This window comes from Heptranchias perlo, chromosome 21, assembly GCF_035084215.1.
Source record: "Heptranchias perlo isolate sHepPer1 chromosome 21, sHepPer1.hap1, whole genome shotgun sequence".
NCBI classification, from domain to species: domain Eukaryota; kingdom Metazoa; phylum Chordata; class Chondrichthyes; order Hexanchiformes; family Hexanchidae; genus Heptranchias; species Heptranchias perlo.
In genome coordinates, this window is record NC_090345.1 from 10996695 (window position 1) to 11013474 (window position 16780).

The window sequence follows — 16780 nt, forward strand, 5'->3', positions numbered from 1 at the left end:
ATAGGCAAATGCAGATCAGTGCCCTGTTAGTGAAGCCAACTGGAAAGGATAGTTTCACATCAGTAATTGTGGGCATTGGCTGTACTGTAAACACAGCTGTTGCAAAACTTTGCCAAAAATAGATAAGCTTTTGAAGTTCAAAAATAATCCCTGTGGCCTGGTGTGCCACTATTCACATATTAATGATTGGGAAGAGCTGTATTTTCAGTGACTAAAAACTGCACTGGCATGGGAGATTGGTGAACAGTACTTCATGCAGATCTTTGATCACATGTAAATGGAGCTGTGCCTTCCCCAACTTAGCAACGATGCAAGGAGGCAATAAAAATATAGCTCCTTGGTTATATCATGGTACAGTTCTCTCTTCTCTCCTCTTTTCTCCTCCCTCTCCTTTTTTCTCTCCTTTTTTCTCTCCTCTCTCCTCTCCTCTCCCCTCTCCTCCCTTGCCTTCTCTCCTCCCTTGTCTTCTCTCCTCCCTTGCCTTCTCTCCTCCCTTGCCTTCTCTCCTCCCTTGCCTTCTCTCCTCCCTTGCCTTCTCTCCTCCCTTGCCTTCTCTCCTCCCTTGCCTTCTCTCCTCCCTTGCCTTCTCTCCTCCCTTGCCTTCTCTCCTCCCTTGCCTTCTCTCCTCCCTTGTCTTCTCTCCTCTCCTCTTTATTCTTTCCTTTCCCCTTTCTCCCCTGACTCTTCTCTCCTCTGACTCTCCTCACCTCTCCTTTGACTCGCTTCTTTCTGCTTTCCCTTTCTCCTCTGGCTCTCCCCTTTTCTCTGACTTTCCTCTCCTGCCATCTGTTTCTGTCTCATCACAGCCTTTGTAGCTGTGTGATTTTCCAGTTTTCAGTACTTTGTTTCCTCTTTCCTTCCCTTGTGAGAGAAAGGTAATGAAGGCAAAGCCACCCCAATATCAATAGCACAAGTAAACACACTTTATTAAAAGTGTAAGACTGATTCTTTTTATAAAAGGCTTTCATTTGTTGATAGACTGTAAGCAACTTTCATTCAAAAAAAAGTTTAAAAAGAACATTTAATTAAAAAAAAATATTTTTTTTGTTAATGTTGTGCTCTGCAAGGTGGTGGATTTAATTTTTGTTTCAGGTACCCAGTACCAGCATTGAGCACTCCCAGATTAGATGCAGGACAGCTAGTTGCAGAGTATAGCTCATTTTACTCTGCCCCAATAATGCGCCTAAGCTTAATCTCAGAAAGATATTCTCTACTGCATCCCTGTGACATTTCCAATTTCCACTGTAGGCATGCAGGAGCACAATTTCAGAGAATGTTACAGCACAGAAAAAGGCCATCAGGCCATCAAGTCTGTGCTGGATTTGGAATGATATTGGCAACTTAGTGCTAGTTTACGAAAGTTTTGTGCTGTGGACCCATGTACAGTGTAATGACAGGAGAGACTTTCATCCCAATGGTCTGGACTGGATTTGAGCCTAGGTCCTAAAAACAAAAGGCCAGTGTCCAACCCACTTCAACACCCAAGTCCTCTTTGGAATCGATTAAAATTTATTGTGCATAAAATGTAAATTCTGTGTGACAGAGATAATTACTTTTTTGTTGTAAATGATGGCTATTCTTTTTCCTTCAATAGATTTTGAATGAAAGAGCTTCGAAGGATTTGGAACTACTAAACCACAAGCTTATCAAGCTCCAGCAGGAGAATGAGCTACAAGTTATGATCACTGACCAACTGACCCATGAAAACCAACAGAAGCTGGTCGATCTTAAAGTAAGTACTATTTCCTCTCTTACTTAACTAGATAAAGTAAAGCCCATCATCGAACCATACAGCACAGAAGGAGGCCATTCGGCCCATTGTGCCTGTGCTGGCTCTTGGAAAGATCCATTACATCTCGGAAACATCATCCAATAAATGTCTCACGGTGAATGTGTGCAAGGTAATATTAGGTGTCTCACAGCAAATTACAAAGCAGTAGTTCAAGCACGTGGTTCTGGTAACAAAAATAACCACACCAAATCTCAAATTAATAAGGTATTGTACTGGATTAGCAATCCAGAGATCTGAGCCCAAATTTTAACACGGAGCCAGGAAGAGGGCGGGTGGCGGGGGAATTCCTAACTGGAAACCCAGCAGTACAGGTTTCCCGGACATCCTTACGATTTTGATATAAGGATGTCTTTTATTTTTTTTTGTCGGTTTCCCGTTCGACAGGCTAGCCTGATTGACAGGCTCGCTGTCAGTCGGACGGGAGAAGAGGAAGGAAGCGGATGCGAGCAGGTAAGACTTAGATTGGGGGGGGGGGGGGGTCTGTCATGGGTTTGGGGGTCAGGGTTGGGAGTCATTGGGGGATCAGGGTTGGGGATCATTGGGGGGTCGGGGATCATCGGGGGGGTTGGGGGTCAATGGGGGGGTCAGGAATCATCGCGAACGTGTTGTTGCCTCCAAAATCCGTGCCCACCTTTCCTGCAACTCCATGTTTGAATCTCTCCAATCTCGTTTCCGTCCCTGCACTGAAATGGCCCGAACCAAAGTCACAAATGATGTCCTCTATAAATGTGTCTAAGGTGCATTACCGTTTCTCATCCTTCTTGACCTCTGTAGCCTTTGACACAGTTGACCATACCAGCTCAGTGGAAACCACTCATCTATCCAATCGTAGCCAGAACATTTCCAGCAATGGCTTCTCAACTCACTCCTACGCTGTTACCTCTGGAGTCCCTCAAGGGTTATGCTGCCCTTTGGGGTCAGCTTCTACATATATGCTGATGACACCCAGCTCTACAGTCCACGACCTCTCTCGACCCCTTCACTGCCTCTGTGCTGTCAGACTGCTTCTCCGATAGTCAATTGTGGAGAAGTGGCAATTTCCTCTGCTTAAACATTGGGAATCTTTGCCCCCGCTATAAAACTCGATATCCTTGCCACCAATTCTATTCCCCTCCTTGACCATTATCTCAGACTGAACCAGACTGTTCATAATCTCAGCATCCTATTCAAGCTTCCAACCCCATATGCTCTCCATCACAAAGACCTCCGACGTCCATATCCGTAACCTCGCCTGCTCCAGCCCTGTCGCAGCCCATCGGCTGCTGAAACCCTCATCCGTGCCTTTGTCATCCCCATGCTCGACTGAATTATCTCCCACCACGTGTTGCTGCCTTCGGGAGAAATATAGGGAACAAGTTGAGTGGGAAGGAGCGAAGCTCCTATATTGCCTCTTTGTAAATTGGTCTGTTTCAAATAATTACACTGCTGTCATCTGATCTAGACCAAAGAGGACGATGTGGCTCAGTTGCGTCAGGAGGTTACCAAGTTGACCAAGGTGAGGGAGGTGTTGCAGCGGAGGTTGCATCAGGCTGAGGACCAGAAACTGGAGCTTGATCACCAGCGGGAAACTCTGAAGAACCTCACTACTTCCCTGGAGAAAGGTAGGGGCTCTGCTTGCCAACTCCTATTAAAGCCTTCTTGACCTGATCAGTAAAAGAAATCTAGTAGTTGGGAGTCTTGAACTTTACTAAAATTTCACTGGGCCTCTATTGATGGAACAACAAAGCAACATTTATTGCATACAAATGAGAGACTTTTAATGATGAACCATTTCAAACACATCACTGGCAGCTGATTGACTGGCATTGCTACTGGTGTTTCTTGTTACTGATCTATAGAGTAGAACTTTGTAATTTCCGACGCTGGTAATCGGAGCAGACCAAAAACCTGAACCTTGTTTATGAGTTCCATGAAATGCAAGTCACACATCCACTGTTTAACATACTAGGTCATCAAAAATATGGTTATTTTATTTAAACATTTCAATGTAGTTACATAGGAACATAGGAACAGGAGTAGGTCATTCAGCTCCTCGTGCCTGCTCCGCCATTTGATAAGATCATGGCTGATCTGTGATCTAACTCCATATACCTGCCTTTGGCCCATATCCCTTAATACCTTTGGTTGCCAAAAAGCTATCTATCTCAGATTTAAATTTAGCAATTGAGCTAGTATCAATTGCCGTTTGCGGAAGAGAGTTCCAAACTTCTACAACCCTTTGTGTGTAGAAATGTTTTCTAATCTCGCTCCTGAAAGGTCTGGCTCTAATTTTTAGACTGTGCCCCCTACTCCTAAAATCCCCAACCAGCGGAAATAGTTTCTCTCTATCCACCCTATCTGTTCCCCTTAATATCTTATAAACTTCGATCAGATCACCCCTTAACCTTCTAAACTCTAGAGAATACAACCCCAATTTGTGTAATCTCTCCTCATAACTTAACCCTTGAAGTCCGGGTATCATTCTAGTAAACCGACGCTGCACTCCCTCCAAGGCCAATATGTCCTTCCGAAGGTGTGGTGCCCAGAACTGCTCACAGTACTCCAGGTGTGGTCTAACCAGGGTTTTGTATAGCTGCAGCATAACTTCTGCCCCCTTGTACTCTAGTCCTCTAGATATAAAGGCCAACATTCCATTTGCCTTCTTGGTTATTTTCTGCACCTGTTCATGATACTTCAATGATCTATGTACCTGAACCCCTAAGTCCCTTTGGACATCCACTGTTTTTAACTTTTTACCATTTAGAAAGTACCCTGTTCTATCCTTTTTTGATCCAAAGTGGATGACCTCACATTTGTCTACATTGAATTCCATTTGCCACAGTTTTGCCCATTCACCTAATCTATCAATATTGCTTTGTAATTTTATGTTTTCATCTACACTGCTTACAATGCCACCAATCTTTGTGTCATCGGCAAACTTAGATATGAGACTTTCTATGCCTTCATCCAAGTCGTTAATAAATATTGGGAATAATTGAGGCCCCCAATACAGATCCCTGCGGGACTCCACTAGTCACATCCTGCCAATGTGAGTACCTTCCCATTATCCCTACTCTCTGTCGCCTTTCGCTCAGCCAACTTCCTAACCAAGTCTGTACTTTTCCCTCGATTCCATGGGCTTCTATCTTAGCTAACAGTCTCTTATGTGGGACCTTATCAAATGCCTTCTGGAACTCCATATAAATAACATCCATTGACATTCCCCTGTCCACTACTTTAGTCACCTCTTCAAAAAATTCAATCAGGTTTGTCAGGCACGACCTACCTTTCACAAATCCATGCTGGCTCTCTGATTCCAGCATTTTCCCCACAACAGATGTTAGGCTAACTGGTCTATAATTCCCCGGTTTCCCTCTCTCTCCTTTCTTAAAAAGCGGAGTGACGTGCAATTTTCCAATCTAGAGGGACAGTTCCTGAATGTAGAGAACTTTGAAAGATTATAGTTAGGGCATCTGCAATGTGCTCACCTACTTCCTTTAAAACCCTGGGATGGAAACCATCTGGTCCTGGGGATTTGTCACTCTTTAGTTCAGCAGCAAGATCTGCTGAGAGGTGCATCTTTGAAGTGAAAGTTGTTTTTTCTTGCACTCGGGGGTAAATAATTATTCAGAATTATGCTTCTCCTTCAAATCCAATTAGAAGGTATGTTTTCTCCCAGCAGTTCAGATTTAAACTGTTCTATTACACAAGAGACAGTATCAATAAACCATGATGGTTCAATGATCCTGGATAAAAATGTATGCATAGGACATAAATACTGTTGTTTATAACCTCTTAGTACTTTCGCATTATACCTACAAAGATCTATTTTTAAACACAATTTTTGATTAGAATAATGCTGCTTTGAGTCAGGCAAAAGGTTTAAGATGAGGAGCACCAACAAAACTGGTATTTGTGAAATTGGATGCCACTTTAGACACTGGCCTTTCAACTTTGGGATTTGGATTCTTATCCAGGCTTGGCTGTTGGAATGAAAGTTTGCTCAGTCGATTGACTGTAAGGGTCCTGTATCTAGTTCCTTGTGGCCATGGCCATACAGTGCAAAACTGCCTCTAATTTGGCACTAATTGGCAGTCACTCAGAAAAGCCCATGGATGGTTGTGGCGGGAAATGAAACAAAAATGCCACATTGGTGCATTGGGGTGCTCCTCTTACTCTGAAGCCGAGGCACATGGTTGAGGCAGAGTGGAATGAGCTTTTCTTAGCATCTAGCAGTGCGATACCTGACCTTGGTGTTGCTGATGCTGACACCGGGAAAGTGTTCCATTTCTACACGGACAACCATCACCTTGATGAGCACAGAAAAAGCGGTGGCGGGGTGGGGGGGTGGGGGGAGAGAAATGTTTGTAAAAGTATAATCTGCATGGGGCAATTTATATCGGAATATACAGGAAATGACATTTGCAGCCTCAACAGTCCAAAAATTATTACACTGCATACTATCTATTACATCCCTCAATTATTTCCTTTGCCAAAAACTACCCAGCTCCCTCTTGAATTTGCCAATACTATCCACCTTCACTGCCTCCCTGTGCTATAGATTCCACACATTCACCACCCTTTGTGTGAAACTCTCAAGTCCATCTACGCTCTTTCAAATGGCTGCACAAGTAATCTTACAATACAATTAACAAAAGTAAGATTTATAGATCATAGAATCATAAAATGGTTACAGCACAGAAGGAGGCCATTCGGCCCATCGAGCCCGTGCCGGCTCTTTGTAAGAGCAATCCAGTTAGTCCCATTCCCTCACTCTTTCCCCATAGCTCTGCAAATTTTTTCGTTTCAAGTATTTATCTAATTCCTTTTTGAAAGCCATGATTGAATCTGCTTCCACCACCCTTTTAGGCAGCACATTCCAGATCATATCTACTCGCTGCGTAAAAAAAGTTTTTCCTCATGTTGCCTCTGGTTCTTTTGCCAATCACCTTAAATCTGTGACCTTTGGTTCTCGACCCTTCCGCCAATGGGAACAATCTCTCTTTATTTACTTTATCTAAACCCGTCATGATTTTGAACACTTCTTTCTAATCTCCTCTCGACCTTCTCTGCTCTAAGGGGAACAACCCCAGCTTCTCCAGTCTATCCACGTAACTGAAGTCCCTCATCCCTGAAATCATTCTAGTAAATCTTTTCTGCACCCTCTCGAAGGCCTTCACATCCTTCCTAAAGTGCGGTGCCCAGAATTGGACGCAATACTCCAATTGTAGCCGAACCAGTGTTTTATAAAGGTTCAATATAACTTCCTTGTTTTTGTACGCTATGCCTCTATTTAGGATCCTGTATGCTTTTTTAACTGCTTTCTCAACCTGACCTGCCACCTTCAAAGATTTGTGCACATATACCCCCAGGTCTCTCTGTTCCTGCACCCTCTTTAGTACCATTTAGTTTACATTGCCCCTTCTCATTCTTCCTTCGCTTCGCACTTCTCTGCGTTAAATTTCATCTGTCATGTGTCTGCCCATTCCACCAGCCTGTCTATGTCCTCTTGAAGTCTATTACTATCTTCCTCACTGTTTACTACACTTCCAAGTTTTGTGTCATCTGCAAATTTTGATATTGTGCCCTGTACACCCAAGTCCAAGTCATTAATATATATCAAAAAAAGCAGTGGTCCTAGTATCGACCCCTGGGGAACACCACTGGGGGGGGTTTAAACTAACTTGGCAGGGGGATGGGATACAGAGTGGAGCTACAATAGGGGGTGATGTGCAGCCAAATATAGAGAAAAAAACAAGTCAGCTTGGAAGACAGGGCAAATATGTAAGGGCAAGGCTGGATGGCATCTATTTTAATGCAAGGAGTCTTGCGAATAAGGTGGATGAACTGAAGGTGTTGATAAACACATGGGAGTATGATATTGTTGCTGTCACAGAGACATGGTTGAGGGAGGGGCAAGACTGGCAGCTCAATATTCCGGGGTACAGAATCTTCAGGCGAGACAGAGGGGGAGGTATAAGAGGAGGGGGGGTCGCAATATTAATTAAAGAATCAATTACTGCCATAAGGAGGGATGATATATTAGCAGGTTCCTCTAATGAGGCCATATGGGTGGAGCTTAAAAACAAAAAGGGGGCAAGCACTTTGATGGGAGTGTACTATAGGCCCCCAAACAGTCAGGGGGTGATAGAGGAACAGATATGTAGGCAAATCTCAGAAAATTGTGCAAATAATAATAGGGTAATAATAGTGGGGGATTTCAACTTCCCCAATATTAACTGGGATACTCAGAGTGTAAAAGGCTTAGAGGGTACAAAATTCTTAACGTGCATCCAGGAGAGCTTTTTGAGCCAGCATGTAGAAAGTCCTACAAGAGAGGGGGCGGTACAGGACCTAATTCTAGGGAATGTGGCCGGCCAAGTGGAAGAAGTGCTAGTAGGTGAGCACTTTGGTGACAGTGACCATAATTTGGTGAGATTTAAGGTGGTCATGGAAAAGGACAGGGAGGGGCCGGAAATAAAGGTTCTAAATTGGGGGAAGGCCGATTTTAATAGGATAAGGCAGGATCTGGCCAAAATGGACTGGGATCAGCTGCTTGTAGAAAAATCCGCATCGGAGCAATGGGAGTCTTTCAGAAGGGAGATTGAGACCATACAATGGCAACATGTTCCCGTAAAGGTCAAGGGTGGTTCCAAGAACTCCAGGGAACCTTGGATGTCAGGGGATATACGAGAATGGATTAGGAAAAAAAGGAGGGCTTTTGGCAGATACAAAAGGCTAAAGACGGAGGAAGCCCTAGAGGAGTACAAAAAGTGCAGGGGGATACTTAAAAAAGAAATTAGGAGATCAAGGAGGGGCCATGAAATAACACTGGCGAGCAAAATAAAGGAAAATCCTAAGATGTTTTATAAGTATATTAAGGGTAAGAGGATGACTAGGGAAAAAATAGGGCCCATTAGGGACAAAAATGGCAATCTGTGTGTGGAGCCGGCAGATGTAGGAGGGGTTCTAAATGAATTTTTTGCTTCTGTTTTCACTATGGAGAAGGACGATGTAGACATAGAAATACGGCAGGGGGACTGTGATATACTCGAACATATTAACATCGAGCGGGAGGAGGTATTGGCGGTTTTAGCAGGCCTAAAAATGGATAAATCCCCAGGCCCGGACGAAATGTATCCCAGGCTACTGTGTGAGGCAAAGGAGGAGATTGCGGGGGCTCTGACACATATATTCAGAACCTCTCTGGCCACAGGGGATGTGCCAGAGGACTGGAGAACCGCTAATGTAATACCATTATTCAAGAAGGGGAGTAGGGAAAAACCGGGGAACTACAGGCCAGTGAGCCTAACATCAGTGGTAGGAAAATTATTGGAAAAAATTCTGAAGGACAAAATTAGTCTCCACTTGGAGAAGCAAGGATTAATCAGGGATAGTCAACATGGCTTTGTCAAGGGAAGATCATGTCTGACTAATTTGATTGAATTTTTTGAGGGGGTGACTAGGCGTGTGGATGAGGGTAACGCAGTGGATGTGGTATACATGGATTTCAGTAAGGCCTTCGATAAAGTCCCCCACAGGAGACTGGTCAAGAAGGTACGAGCCCATGGAATCCAGGGTGCCTTGGCACTTTGGATACAAAACTGGCTTAGTGGCAGAAGGCAGAGAGTGATGGTCGAAGGTTGTTTTTGTGACTGGAAGCCTGTGGCCAGTGGGGTACCACAGGGATCGGTGCTGGGTCCCTTGCTGTTTGTGGTCTACATTAATGACTTGGATATGAATGTAAAAGGTATGATCAGTAAGTTCGCTGATGATACAAAGATTGGTAGGGTGGTAAATAGCGAGGAGGATAGCCTCAGTCTGCAGGACGATATAGATGGGTTGGTCAGATGGGCGGAACAGTGGCAAATGGAATTTAACCCGGAAAAGTGCGAGGTGATGCACTTTGGAGGGACTAACAAGGCAAGGGAATACACAATGAATGGGAGGACCCTAGGCAAGACAGAGGGTCAGAGGGATCTTGGTGTGCAAGTTCACAGATCCCTGAAGGCGGCGGAACAGGTAGATAAGGTGGTAAAGAAGGCATATGGGATACTTGCCTTTATTAGCCGAGGCATAGAATATAAGAGCAAGGAGGTTATGATGGAGCTGTATAAAACACTGGTTAGGCCACAGCTGGAGTACTGTGTGCAGTTCTGGTCGCCACACTACAGGAAGGATGTGATCGCTTTGGAGAGGGTGCAGAGGAGATTCACCAGGATGTTACCAGGGCTGGAGCGCTTCAGCTATGAAGAGAGACTGGGAAGATTGGGTTTGTTTTCCTTGGAGCAGAGGAGGCTGAGGGGGGACATGATTGAGGTGTACAAAATTATGAGGGGCACAGATAGGATGGATACTAAGGAGCTTTTTCCCTTCGTTGAGGGTTCTATAACAAGGGGACATAGATTCAAGGTAAAAGGCGGGAGGTTTAGAGGGGATTTGAGAAATAACTTTTTCACCCAGAGGGTGGTTGGAGTCTGGAACTCACTGCCTGAAAGGGTTGTGGAGGCAGGAACCCTCACAACATTCAAGAAGCATTTGGATGAGCACTTGAAATGCCATAGCATACAAGGCTACGGACCAAATGCTGGAATATGGGATTAGAGTAGACAGGGCTGATGGCCGGCGCGGACACGATGGGCCGAAGGGCCTCTATCCGTGCTGTATGACTCTATGACTCTATGACTCTGTACTCTCTTCCAGTCCGAAAAACAACCATTCATCAGTACTCTCTGTTTTCTGTCACTTAGCCAATTTTGTATCCATGCTGCCACTGCCCCTTTTATTCCATGGGCTTCAATTTTGCTGACAAGCCTATTATGTGGCACTTTATCAAATGCCTTTTGAAAGTCTATATACGCAACATCAACCGCATTGCCCTCATCAACCCTCTCAGTTACTTCATCAAAAAACTCAATCAGGTTAGTTAAACACAATTTGCCTTTAACAAATCTGCACTGGCTTTCCTTTATTAATCCACACTTGTCTAAGTGATTATTAATTTTATCCCGGATTATCATTTCTGAAAGCTTCCCCACCACCGAGGTTAAACTGACTGGCCTGTAGTTTCCGGGTTTATCCTTACACCCTTTTTTGATCAAGGGTGTAACATTTGCAATTCTCCAGTCCTTTGGCACCACCCCCATTTCTAAGGAGGATTGGAAGATTATGGCCAGCACCTCTGCAATTTCCACCCAAACTTCCCTCAGCAACCTAGGATGCAACCCATCCGGACCGGGTGACTTATCTACTTTAAGTACAGCCAGCCTTTCTAGTACCTCCTCTTTATCAATTTTTAGCCCATCCAGTATCTCAACTACCTCCTCTTTTACTGCGACTTTGGCAGCATCTTCTTCCTTGGTAAAGACAGGTGCAAAGTACTCATTTAGTACCTCAGCCATGCCCTCTGCCTCCATGCGTAGATCTCCGTTATAGTCCCTAATTGGCTCCACCCCTCCTCTTACTATCCGTTTACTATTTATATGCCTATAGAAGACTTTTGGATTCCCTTTTATGTTAGTCACCAGTCTATTCTCATACTCTCTCTTTGCCTCTCTTATTTCCTTTGTCACTTCTCCTCTGTACTTTCTATATTCAGCCTGGTTCTCATTGTATTATCAACCTGACATCTGTCATACGCCCCCTTTTTCTGCTTCATCTTACTCTCTTTCTCTTTCGTCATGCAGGGAGCTCTGGCTTTAGTTGCCCTACCTTTCCCTCTCGTGGGAATGTACCTAGACTATACCCAAACCATCTCCTCTTTAAAGACTGCCCATTGTTCAATTACAGTTTTGCCTGTCAATCTTTGATTCCAATTTACCTGGGCCAAATCCGTTCTGAGCCCACAGAAATTGGCCCTCCTCCAATTAAGTATTTTTACTCTAGATTGCTCCTTGTCCTTTTCCATAACTAATCTAAATCTTATGATACTATGATCACTGTTCCCTAAATGTTCGCCACTTTTTAACACAGTGGGTAATGTACCAGTGGGTGATGTGCAAACAGTAACCGGCACGTGGTTGTTTAGCTTCATGGGTCAAGTCTCTGTTATTAAAAAATTACCAAAATTTATTCATTAACCGCATCCTGGTTGAATTCCCCCCCCATCCAAGTGGACTTTGGACAGCTGGCTGACTGAACGTGCCAGCCGGCCATCTAGAATCTGGGGCGAGCGTGTCTCATTAGCATGGGGACGGTGGGCTGCAGCCTAAGGTTGAGCACCCAGGGGTAACTGCCTCAATATTGGGTGCACCGGCCGGTCTCCGGGCTGGAAGAAGGTAGGTCCATGGGGAAGGGGACCCAGAGTGGCAGTGGCCCAGATCATTGCCCACCATTTTTGGGGCACTTCCACCCCTGTTTCCGCTGGGCAGGAAGCCTGAAAATTCATCCCCCCTACCCCAATCTGAGCCATCTGCATTGTAAAAGCTCTTTTTCAGATAGAGTGGAACCATCCTCTGATTTCTTGCCTTTCCAATCACCCACTAGAGTTTTCACAGGACAAAGCTTTGACTAAATGTTGCTTTATTGCACAGCCCACTGAATCTAATTTCTTTCTATTGACACAAACCAACCTCACAGAACAGGAAAGATTCATGTTTACATATTTTACTTCAGTTCCATATCCAGGATATTGGTATGCCATATGTACAAGACTAAAATTTGGAGACATTCAAACACTCTATTATGAAGAACAATAAAAGTTCCATTGTATTTAAAAAAAAATCACTATCACTAACATAGGAATAGATGCGCTCTTGTCCTGTTGTGATAACATGACTATGGGGTTGAATTTCCATGGGGGTTCTGATCATCTTCCAGAAGATCCATGTAAAGCATGTATTATTTATATATATATATATATATATATGTATATGTATAGTGGTTGTGTATGTGTATAGTTGCAACTAGGATAGTAGGGATAAGTGGATGTAAAGCATTGTGTTGATGTTTTCAGGGAACCTGTGCATTTCCCATTTCCTTTATAGGGCTGTCTGTGATAACTGGCAATTCTCTGTCCTGACTCCTAAATTCATCCTAGGCTTCAAGATACAGAGTCAGTCCAGTAGAATATATTCAGGGAGAAGAGATTTAAAATCAGTACTCGAAGCTGGAATTGAGTCATGAGGAGAGTTGCCATTTAGTTATTACAGAGCTGGAGTTACAACTTAGATCTTTACCCCTGCACGTGTGGGTATGCAGGCACCTTTTTGTAATAAATTTTTCCAAATGTATGTACATACATATGAGGTTAGTTTCAACTGTATCAAACAATGAACTTTGTATAAGATTGGATATAAAGCCTGGGTTTTTCTTCAGTCCTACCGGAATCACATTTTCATTTATATAACTGGGGCACATTAGTACATTTACTTGCTGTTTTCAATTACAGGGAATGGTTTGATTCTTCTTTATATTTTGAAAGTAACCATAGTAAAATCTCCAATTTATTCTTGTCCTTTCCACTTCAGAACTAGAGGTGGCTAAAAAGCAGGCTGACCTTGATAAGAAAGCGATTGATGAGCTGGTGAGGGAACGGGACATTTTGAATAAGGTAAGCATATCGATATGTAGCGTTGTTGAAGTTACAAAATATCTGGAATTAGAAAATAATTTTGAAGTTTGTTCCTGCTGCAGATAAACTGCACTGGATGGGAATTTCAGTTCTTACAAATGTTTAATGAACCACAAAATATCTGACTTGCCGAAATATATACAGGGTAATAGATGGTTAGCAGCAGTTTTTACAAGGCAGTAACAGCCGAACAGTTCCTTTGACCTTTATTAATGTCAGAGGAACTTCAAGATTGATTTACTGTCATTTTCTTATATGGAACTTCACAGCCGATCAGCATTGTGGAGAAGGATGTACTGTCTTGTTCACTTCTGACTGGAGAGTCACCAACAATCTCCCTATTGTGGTTGTTTTTATTCCAAGGGTAGAACTGTTGTATGGGCATCAACATTTGCCTTACATCTGTAGTCCTTCAAGTTCTTTTTTTTCTAGTTATAACGGGGGCAGATTTCCTCTGATTGTTATAAAATAATTTCATGCACTCTGCACTCAAAAGGGAGCATGGGTCGGGATTCATCTTCAATATTGTAGTGGCGATTCATTGACTCGTACTTCGTTCGTGTGTGGCTCCCCATTAGGGTCGCAGGATTGGTAAATTTACCCATTTGTGTTACGGATGATAAACACAGCGGTAAGATTTCTTCAGACCGCCATTTCTGGCACGATCTAAAATGTGCTTTTAGAATGCATTTACAATTAGGAATTCCTACCACTGTACTTACAATGTCACCAACACAAAAGGGTATGTTTCGTGAATTGACACCCTCGGTGCGTAACTTTGCCTGTCAGGAGGGCGTATTGGGAACTCAGGCACGGATTTTAGCAGTTTCTGTAGGATCTTCTGTTCATGGTGGGGGGCTGAGGTCATCATTGGGCAGTTGTTCTGCTGGGAGTGCAGAATCGTGGAGTTAATATTTGTACACTTGGATTCCTGGTAAAATTTCCTTTGGACCCTTTTGACCCTGTTCCGACCAATTGTCTTGCTACCTTATGCTGCACAACTATGCGTTCCAGTGCTGTGGTGTGAGGTAGAATTACCTTCACTTTCTGCCTGGGCACAAAAGTTGTGGAATACAGCCAATTCTGAGTATAACGCACACTCCCTATGTCTCAGGAACAGTTCCTTCAAAATGGTCCCCATTCCTGTAACATTGCCGCAGCTCACATTGTCAAGGAGCATTTATGGTTATCTACTGCTTTGGACACCACTTGGAACTTGGGAGAAGTTTTTTGAGTTTTCTGAAAATGAAGAGCAGAGAATTCAATTGATTCTTCCCAGTGGGGTAGACCTGTTTTTAAAGGGTTTTGATCTTTGGCTCATCCCATTGCCTGTGGTTATGATCTAATTTCTTTGTCTCTAGACTTATGAAATCAGGTTTGATTTTAAATATATGTGTAAAGAGTCGGAACAATTCCACTGTATGTAGGAGGATAAATTTGGCTCAGCGTAGGAAAACTTAATTCATTGGCATGCCGACTAGGTAATGCTGTAAGTGATTGGAAGCTCTGGCAACAGTTCTACACACATTCTGTATTCTGTTGGCTCCAACTTAGTTATATATTTTGACATTACCGTTAGAAAGGTGCAATTACATCATGATGAGTTTACAAAGACAATTTTCATTATAAATGTGGACATAGGAATTTATAATGGAAAAAGTTAACACAAAGTGCATGCAAATGTAAGATTTTTAATATATTACTGGTCAGTCTCTTGTGTCATTGCCCATGGGGAGTCAAGACCAAATGTAGTCATAATGTAAAGAGGGGTTAGAGGATGGGGGAAAATTGGTACAGAGCACGCAGGTGTAATTTAGGCCCCATTTTAAAGTCATGCACTCTGTCCTTATTTTTTTATATATTTCTATTATGAATCCCTAGCTACATATTTATAATGAAACCTGCCAATGTAAACTTGTCACGCTCTAATTACACCTTCCCGCCAGTAGTGGCACTGCAACATCTTCACTTGTGGGAGGATTTAGATTCAGCATGACAAGTTTGCTTAGGCATTTTCCAGTGTAAATGTGGACAAAGGAATTTATAATGGAAAACGTTGACAAAATGCAGACATAAGGGGGGTGATTTTAACCCCCAAGAATGGGTGGGATGGGGGCGGATGGGAGTTGAAAATAGTTGTTTTTTTGGGTCAGAACTGCAAAATTTTCAGACTTTGCATTCCCATTGGGAAGCCTGTACTTTTACGCGCCCAAGTTAAACCTGGAAATAAAGCCGGGTTGCGACTCAAAAAAACAACTATTTTCAACTCCCACCCGCCCCCAACCCACCTGCTCTTGGTGGTTAAAATCACCCCCAAGATGTTTAATATTACTATAGATAGATGATTGCTGCTTTATATAGATTTCCATTTTGATATTAGAGATTAGATTTGAGATTGTTTTTGCTATGAAAATACTTAAACAAAACACTGGGGATAAGTTAAGTTAAGAAAACGTTGCCTTCTGGAGACCTGTCATGACCAGCTGAAAAAGAGCTGCTTCGCTGTTCTGTTCATTGGAACCAGTTTAGTTGAAGACTCATAGAACAGAAAGGCTGGGATTCTCATTTTCGAGGCGACACGTCATTTTTACTTCACATCGGATTTTTGTGCGGGGTCTCACTCTGTGTCAACGGTGAGCTAATTAACTCATCAAACCTTTCGACGAGGAGTGTGCAGTAAAATAACAATGGTTATGTTTTCCTTTTCCTCAGAATATGATGAAGGCAGTCGGTGCCACCGAGAAGCAAATGAACTTGGTCAAACTTCACGAGCAGTCTAAGAAGGTCCTGGAGCAGGAAATTCAAAACTATAACGTTGAGGCTCAAAAACAGCGGAAAATTATTTTCCACCTGGAAAAAGAGAGGGACCGATACATCAATGAAGCCAGTGATCTTACACAGAAGGTCAGTACTGAGCAGTAAATTAAGCCAAAACAACATTGGAGGCTATAAGAAACACAGTACTGGCAAATGCTGCTCTCCAATTGAGGAGAGTCAACATTAATACTTTTTGGTGAAAGAAAATCAAAATCAAAACTAGAATGAATTAAACATTAACTTTACAAAGAGCAGAGTTGGAGGGAGAACTGAGTCAGACTGAAAGCTGAATTAACGATGGCTGATGAGTAATTAACCCAGGATGTTTGGTACTTCATTTGTGCTCGGGACTGAACTGCTATAAATGACATTGCAAAAATACCAATTTAAACAAAACCCACCTTTTTTGGTATGCTTCCAAAAGTTTGCTTTCCCACCTCAATAAATTCTGGCATATTTTTTGGGCTGCTACCTCCTTCTTTGTCATAACTTTTTCTATGTTTCATTCTGTGTTGCTAGTGAAACCACCTGGTGATATAAACAGGGGGGGGGGGGGGAAATGTACCAGTAGGAGGGCAAAACCGTGAATGTGGAGAGGTGTTATCGAAAGCTGTGTACCA

At 43.1% G+C, this 16780-nt stretch overlaps 1 protein-coding gene across 1 annotated transcript in view; it reads left to right on the forward strand.

The window, feature by feature from the left end:
* cfap58 (cilia and flagella associated protein 58) overlaps nucleotides 1-16780 on the forward strand; it is a 165847-nt gene that overhangs the window by 17848 nt on the left and 131219 nt on the right. The window contains exons 6-9 of the mRNA XM_068002701.1: nucleotides 1595-1732; nucleotides 3234-3393; nucleotides 13240-13322; nucleotides 16056-16247. Coding sequence (XP_067858802.1) covers nucleotides 1595-1732; nucleotides 3234-3393; nucleotides 13240-13322; nucleotides 16056-16247 — 573 coding nt within the window. The remainder of the gene's footprint in view (nucleotides 1-1594; nucleotides 1733-3233; nucleotides 3394-13239; nucleotides 13323-16055; nucleotides 16248-16780) is intronic.